This window comes from Phoca vitulina, unplaced genomic scaffold (genome assembly GCF_004348235.1).
Source record: "Phoca vitulina isolate PV1807 unplaced genomic scaffold, GSC_HSeal_1.0 scaffold39, whole genome shotgun sequence".
NCBI classification, from domain to species: Eukaryota; Metazoa; Chordata; class Mammalia; order Carnivora; family Phocidae; genus Phoca; species Phoca vitulina.
Genome location: NW_022589742.1, coordinates 5,740,993 through 5,749,499, shown reverse-complemented (window position 1 = coordinate 5,749,499; position 8,507 = coordinate 5,740,993). Strand labels below are relative to the sequence as shown.

General features: G+C 44.9%; 1 protein-coding gene across 1 annotated transcript in view; it reads right to left on the bottom strand.

The window, feature by feature from the left end:
- Window positions 1–530: 530 nt before the first annotated feature.
- LOC116647102 (melanoma-associated antigen 10-like) overlaps window positions 531–8,507 on the bottom strand; it is an 80,669-nt gene continuing 72,692 nt past the window's right edge. The window contains 1 exon segment of the mRNA XM_032428234.1: window positions 531–1,676. Within this exon segment, the coding sequence (XP_032284125.1) occupies window positions 531–1,676 (1,146 nt within the window).

Genomic DNA, 8,507 nt, shown 5'->3' with positions numbered 1-8,507 from the left:
GGGCAGGGACTTTCATCTATTAAGATTTCATCTACTTTCTTCAGTAGACCAAGCAAATCCAAGTATATCTTTTTCATTTTCCAGAATGGTGGACTGGAAGGTATAAACAAACCCAAGAATAAGCCATCCTTTACATTTTCCCCTCTGTTTATTGAACCCTATACTTTACTGCTTGGCTCTTTCACAATTCCAAAGAAATTTCTATTCCAATGTTATCTTGTACCAGGTCCCCCAAAAGATGGGAGGTTTCCCAAATTTTTGCAAAATATTGAAACTCTTATTTTTAAACCGGAAAAAGAGCAATAAATACATTACCAATGTCATTCTAAACTTAGAGCCTTTAGGGAATTAAACCTTCCATTAAAAGGGACATTTGAAAAATACCAAAAGAAAAAAAAAGATTAACTTCCAAGTCACCCATATGGAATGGGAACACAAAGTTGTATGCTGTGTTCTCTCCAGCCTGACCCTGACTCTCCTCTACTCAGAGCCAAGACTGCCCTCCTCAAACACAGAGTAATGATTCAGCCTCACTCTTCAGTCAGGACAGGAAAAGCTGCTGACCAATGTTGTGCAAGGAACATGGCAGTAGTATTATCCATGGAGCCATTTCTGGCCTGGGCCCTCCCTTCCTCATCTCTTAAAGCCTCCTCATACCAGCATGAGAAGGAAGTAGGGTCAGTCCCTTTAACCTTGGCCAAAAATTCCAGAACTTTCATCTTGCTGGTTTTAGCATGAGCCCTGGGGCCCCACAGAAATTCATAGTGTGGAGGATCACTGTTAGGCACCTGCCGGTACTCCTGATAATTCTCCTGCACCCAATCTCTGGTGATGAGCTTCCTGGGCTCCCCATAAATGAAATGCTCCCTCCCAGCATACACTCCCATCATATTCAGGAAATCCCAGATGTCTTCATCAGGGGCACAATTGCCCTCTATGAAGATCACACCCAGGATGATTATCAGGAGACCATTTTTAGGCATGCTCTGGTTGTCGCTAAGCAGCTCATCATGGGTGAGGTCCAGGGAGTTGACAAGGACATAGGAGTCGGTGGTGGGGTCCACTTCCTTCACATCAATGCCAGAGATCACCTCCAAACACTTAGACACTTTCTTGAAGATCACAGGGAGTTGTTTCTTGTACCTTTTGATGACAACCTTCAGCATTTCTGCCTTTGTGATGGGCTCCTTCAATCGATACTTGAGGACCATGAAATGCACCAAATCAGCCACCTTCTCATCTAGTGGGTCTCTGGGCAAAGATTTGGTGTCTGCTGATGTCTGTGGGGAACTTATATCCTCTTCTTCTTGGCTGTTGGAGACTCCTTCTGATGTGCTCCATGATGCAGAGAAAGAGCAGCTCTGAGGACCCTAGGGAGGACTGAGTGTTGCAGCAGGTTCCTCTTCCTCCTCCTCCTCTAGGGAGACTGGGATCACAGGCGAGGAAGGTGGGGAGGTGGAGGTGGAGGGGTAAGAGAAGTTGAAAGAGCAAGTGGAAATAGAGGAAGTCTCCTCATTGGCTTCAGCTGTGAACACATATACTACTGCCAGGCCCTGTATCTCACTTTGGGTCTGAAAGTCTGGCGTAGACACTTTGGAGAGTGAGGCATGATGACTCTTATTGGCAGCAGCAAGTAGAAGTGTGAGCAGGATGGTTGGAGATGGGGTACCACAGGTCTGGAGGAGAGAGGGAGAGGGTCAGCAGCCTCAGCGGAGAAATGCACTTTGGCAGCTCTGGACAAAGACTGACTTACAGGTTTCCTCTTTAGGGGGTGCTCTAGGACCCCAAAGGCCTTCTGGACTTTGAGTCACTTTGTCCCTTAAGATCATATCAGAAGATGTGAGAGAGTTTCCCAGGCTGTAACCAACCAAGAAAGCCTAGGATTCTTGGGTTGACTGTAGGCAGATGGGGTCAGGCACTGTAGGCTTCCCTCTGTTCTGGCATGGGTAGATACCTTAGTAGACACTGAATGTGGCACTGAATCCTGGCACTGAGTGGGCCCCTTCTGTTCTGCTGACCTGAGGACACATGCTTTAGAACAAGGCCCTCATCACCCAGTTCCTGGAGCCCTTGTAAGAGGAATTGAGGGGGCACCTCAGGATATAGATGACAAGCAGAGCCTCCTGTGTTCTAGTATGGGAGGTACCCTCAAGCCAAGATCCCCATTTCCCTAAGACCCCAAAGAGGATGTAATGAAGTGGGATTATCTGCCTGAAGGCCCTGCCTGGGGATTCCTAGGACTGAAAGTCAGAATGGGTTTCTGAGAATACACTTTAGGGTGGGAGATCCCCTCTGCCCTCCCTCAGAGTCCTCTTCTTGATGCCTGATTGGGCCTGAAACTCCTCCCTCTGCTAACCTGAGGTCACACCCCTCTGAGAGAACCTCACCACTCTCAGCCTCCCAAGGTGGAAGTCCAGATACACCACATCCAGCCTCCCTGCCTGGGGCCTCACAAGGCTGAAAGGGACAAAGCAGTCCTGGGTCTCCCTCTATATGGGGTAGAATGTCCCTTAAATCTTCCCTCTTAGTCATCAGCTTGATGCCTGGCAGGGCCTGGGACTCTTCTCTTGTGTACTGAGCTGGGCCCCTTCAGAATAAGATCCTCACTTCTCTGACAACCCCTTCAATCAGATGGAAGAGTGGAAAATTCACCCCCATAACACATGGCTAAGTCTGCCTTAACTTCCCAGGCTGAGAGCAAGTTAGATTTCATGGGGCCCGTTGTGTTTTAGGATGGCAGGTGCCCTTAGTCCCCTTCAAGGTGTACATATTTGCCCCATCTGGGCCTGAGCTCTCTCTTTAATGGAAGTAGTCTCAGGCCAAGATTTCCATGTCCATGTGATGCATGAAGAGGTAAGGAGTGAATCTGCCTGATATTCCTGCCTAGACCATCTCCAGGCTAACAGCAGGGGCATGGCAGTGCCTGGCAGCCTTCTGTGTTGAGCATTCCCCTGAGTCTTCTCTCAAGAGTCCTCACCTTGAATACTGGCACTGTCTAGGCCCCCTTTCCCTGCTTACCCAAGAGTGGCCTCCTCAGACCAAGGTATTCACTTCCTAGAGACAATCTGGCAGCAGTGAGGGTCCACCACATGCTTATACATTGTCTCAGGGTCTCTGAGAGCTGTCAACATGGGCATGGTGAGGCTGAGGCCCATCACTCCTGGGTGGTGGGTTCTATCAGTCCTTACTCAGAGTCTGTACCTTGACTCCTGGTTGAGCTTATGCCTCCTCCCTCTACTGACCTGATTCTGCCCCCTCAGACCAAGGCCCTCGCCTCTCCTGGATGCCCTAGGGGAAATCAGATGCTGCTGCTTATGGCTACCATGTCCCAGGGCCTATTAGAGCTAACACTGGGAGGCAGAACTGAGATTGGGACATATGTGAAGGGCCTGAACCTTCTCTCTCTGCTGTGTGAGGATTGTGTGAGGCCTTCCTTTGTTCTACAGTAGAGTACCCATCCTCCCTCAAGATACTAATATCCAGGGGCGCCTGGGTGGCTCAGTTGGTTGGGCGACTGCCTTCGGCTTGGGTCGTGATCCTGGAGTCCCGGGGTCGAGTCCCGCGTCAGGCTCCCTGCTCGGCGGGGAGTCTGCTTCTCCCTCTGACCCTCACCCCTCTCATTCTCTCTCTCTCTGTCATTCTCTCTCTCTCAAAAATAAATTAAAAAATTTTAAAAAAATTAAAAAAAAAAAAAAAAAGATACTAATATCCAAACCTGGCAAGGCCTCAGCCACACCACTCTCTACTGACTTTAATGTTGCCCTTTCAGTCAAAGCCTTAGCTCTCTAAGATACTACTCACCACTGATAGAAGTGAGAGAACACCACATCTGGCCACCATAGGTCCTAACATGGCTGACAGCAGGTGCAGGGCAAGGTTTCTGTGGGGTCCCTCTGTTTGCAATGGGAAGTCCCATTACACATCCTCAAGGTCACCATATTTCCTCCTGGCAAGGTCTGCATTCCTCCCTCTGCCGAGGTAAGGATGTGTCCCTCAGGCCAAGCCACCCATCTCCTTTGTCAAGGTGAGAGCTATAAGGGAAGATTTAGGGGAACTTCTATCCCATATGGAGGGGATCCACACCTTCTCTGTCCCTGCTTTCACAAGAAATTGGTGTCAGAATTATGAAAGAGGCGTCTTCTGCCTGAAATCCATGCACAAGTCTTCTCAGAGATGACCCTAGAGCAAGTTTCTGTGAGGTGAACGATTTCCTCTGTCCTTCCTTTAGGTCTTCACATAGCCATCTATGTGCAACTGCAACTCCTTACTCTGCTTAATCTGATGAGGCACCATTCAAAGAATGCCTCACATCTCTCAGACTCCCAAAGTGGAAGACAAGAAATGTATTCAGGGACCCTCCCTAGGACTTCCAAGACTGACTGCAGGAGGAAGAAAGGACTGTGTTACCCTCTATGTGGCAAGAGGTCCCTTTACCCATTCCTCAGAATCCTTACCTTTGCTGACCTGACTCAGCAACCCCACTCCCAAAATGAAGCTGTGCTTCTCTCAGACTCCTAAGATGAAGGTCAGGAACCAAGATGGAAGCCAGGATACACTAGAGCTAGTTACCTCTACCCAAGCATCCTAGAGCTGACAGTAAATGCAGGTGTGGATTCTGTGGGCCCCTCTGTGTTCTAGGTTGGTAAATACTCTGAGTTACCCTCAAGGTTTTTATGTTTACTCCAGACAGGGCCTGAACCTTCTCTCTCTGCTGGCATGAAGATGTCTCCCTCAGGCCAAAGTTGCCTCTTTCCTGAGACTCCCAAAGAGGAAGTGAAGGAGTCAGGAACTTCTGTCTATCAGCCCTGCCCAGGGCCTCCCAGGGCTGACAGCATGAGCAGGTGCTTGTGGGTCCTCCTCTATCTGAAGTGGGAAGTCCACTCAGTCCTTGCACAGAGTCTTCTTGGTGACTTCTAGCAGGGCCTAGGTTCCTCACTTTCCCAACCTCAAGCCAGGCACCTCTGAACAAGTCCCTCATCCCTCTTTGATCCCCCAACTGGGAGAAGACCTATCATTCATCACCATGGCTGAAGGTGTGGAGAGCTGGATTGTGTGGGGCCTCCTCTATGTGGGGTGGGGTTTTCTGCAGTCACCCTTCAGAGTCCTAATCTTGATGACTGGCACATCATGGGGAACCCCTATTCTTCCAAAGATTACAGTGTGATGCAGGTAAAAAGGGATTAATTTACTATGGGAAAACCTGACAAACACTCCCTCATCAAGCTAACACCATTACTGATAAATCATGTTGATGGTGTGCACCATGGATATGATGTGACAAGAATGGCCCTTCACCTCTCTCATCTTCCTCCCAAAAACCATAATCCATGTCTAATGTTGAGGAAACTATCAGACAAATCCTAATTGAGGGACATTCTACAAAATACCTGACCCATATTCCTAAAAACTGTCAAGGTTATCAAAAACAAGGAACTCTCAGAAATTGGCACAGCCAAGAGGAGTCTAAAGAGATATGGTCAGTGAAAGTAAGAGGGTGTCCTGGAGGGGATGCTGAACAGAAAAAAAGAAAAGTGATGAAACATAAGGAAATCTGAATAAAGTGTGGACTTTTGTAAATAATTACGTATCAATATTGGTTCATCAGTTGTAACAAATGTACTATACTAATGCAAGATGTCAATAATATGAAGAACTGAGATTGGGACATATGTGAAATTTCTTCACTATTGTTGCAATTTTCCTGTAAATCTAAAACTATTCTAAAATGAACCTTTAAAAACTTAAAAATATGTTAGCAAACTAGATAAAGTATATGTATGAAAAACCTATAGCCAACATCATACTTTTTGAGGGAGATTTGAAAGCTTTTACTTTGAACTTGGGAACTAAACTAGGGTTCCCACTATCACCATTTCTATTCAATACTGTAATGAAGGTAGCAGCAATGCAATGATGCGAAGCAGAAGTAAGAAAAGGGAAAGCGGGGCGCCTGGGTGGCTCAGTCGTTAAGTGTCTGCCTTCGGCTCAGGTCATGATTCCAGGTCCTGGGATCGAGCCCCGCATCGGGCTCCCTGCTCCGCGGGAAGCCTGCTTCTCCCTCTCCCACTCCCCCTGCTTGTGTTCCCTCTCTCGCTGTCTCTCTGTCAAATAAATAAATAAAATCTTTAAAAAAAAATAAAAAAAATAAAAAAGAAAAGGGAAAGGGATCAGAAAGTAAGAAATAAAGCTTTCATGATAAACAGATGATTAGACTGTGTATGAGGAAAATCCAAAATGAAAAAAAAAGAAAGCTAAGCTATTCAACCCATAAACATGTATATAAGTTTGCTAAGTGTAAGATCAATATGCCAAAAAATGAACTTTGTTTTCTGCCAGGAACAAATGTGTGAAAATGAAAGTAAACAAAATATAACTTGTAATCTATAATACCAAAACACCAAGTATCTTAGACTATATTTAACTTAAAAAATTAAGAGCTTTACAGAAAAAAGTATTTAAAAATATAAAAATGTTGTTTAGATATATTCATAAATCCCTCTATATATTAAATAAAATGCATTCACAGATGTAAGGGTTTAATACTGTAAACATTTTGCTTCTCACAAAAAAAAGAAAATGCAGATTAACTGCAACCCCATATTTAAAAACAGGAAAGGGCTTCATATGTGAATATGTGTGTACATGATACCATGGATGATTCTAAAATATAAAGGCGTACAAATAAATGGCCAAACAAGTCAAGATATTCTTGAGAAAACTAGAAGATAAGAGCAATTACTCTGCTAGCTGCTAAGAAGTACAAGCAAGCTCCAGTAACAAAGCTTATGGTTTGGGTGCAGACACCAACAAGGAGACCAATGAAACTGAATCGTAAGTCCTGGAAAACACACACACACACACACACACACACACACACACATACCCTTAATTTATAAAAAAGTTGCAACCACAGAGCAGGAGGATAGTCTTTTAATAGATTTTTAATTTTAATAAATTGCATTGAAATAACTGAGTGTCCATATAGAAAACCAAATGCAACTGGAATCCTCCTTCACACTAGACACAAAAAGCAGTGACACAAAGATTAAAGACCTGCCTTAAAGCTTATTATGAACACTTTCAAACGTATGTAAGAGTATACAGGAGAACAAATTGAACCTTTGTATAGTCTATTGTTTAGAGACAGCAGTGTGGGTCCATTAGGGCAAAGGTAAGGCTTAAGGGTAAGGACTGAAGGAGACTGGGGATGAGGTAAAGTCAGTAACAGAAGGAAAGGGAGAAGGAAAGGAAATGGCAGCTCCTTCTGCCCTCTTATGTCAGCCATAGATGACCTTGCTACTTTCATGGGCCCTCACTTTCAAAGAGCAAGATCTGGAAATTAGTGGTGGCTTAGGAGAACGTTCCTGGGGCCAATGATTACTTCATTCCACCTCCTACTGCGATCAGATTCCCCACTAACTTCTGGAGTACTCATATCCAAGAAATATAATCTGGACAGAACTATTCCAGAAAATTATGACCAGCTGATGTTGGGTTGACTACAGACACCATGAATCAACCCAGGAAGACTTCACTGACTTAGCGCCAGTGCCATGTTGTCCACATGTGATGGGAGCAAAGGCCTCCCTCTCTCCTCACATGGATGTAAGCTTCTGGGGGAGGGAGGACCTTGGGTATCTTGGCCTCTCCCCCACTTGCTCAAGTGATGGTGTCTGTCAGATCCTGTTGTTTATCAAAAAGACCCTCCTGTGGACCCCCTTGTACTAGGGCTTAGGGCATTTTGTGGAGCAAGGGAAAGGACTTTCACCTTGCTGAGGTCAAGGGTGCTCTGAGTGGTGAGAGGACAGAAAGCTGAGCTAATTCCACAGTAGGTGAGGAACTTCCAGTGATTAGAGTGGGAAGGTCTCTTCCAGCACATGAACAACCACATATCTGTCCTAGAATTGCCTTAATAAAGTCTTTCCAGCGTCAAAATGGAATTTAAGACTCATACTTGGAAAGGTGTCAATCTGACAGTTGGTTCTTGAATGAGAATACATGTCACTCATAAAAGGGGGCCACATGGTCAAGCTGAGGTGCCCCACAGGAGGAAGTGTGCCATCTTGGTCATGTCACCAACACATCGTAGTTGCTTATACAAGAACTGTCCCCAATTCTGCTCTGTGTACGTCCTTCCAGATGTTCTTAGGCTCGACAGGACCCTCAGCAAAATTCAGGAACCCTGAGATTCCAGAAGAGGTATTATTTTCAGAGTGTTATATTTATGTGAGATGAATCCTTTACTATGTAGGAGATTTACAAATATTTTCTCTCAATCTGTAGATTATATTTTTTCTATTTTTATAAAAGTGACTTTTTTATTTTTATTTTATTTATTTTATTTTATTTTATTTTATTTTATTTTATTATGTTATGTTAGTCACCATACATTACATCATTAGTTTTTGATGTAGTGTTCCATGATTCATTATTTGCATATAACACCCAGTGCTCATTGTAATATATGCCCTCCTTAATACTCATCACCGGGCTAATCCAACCCCCCC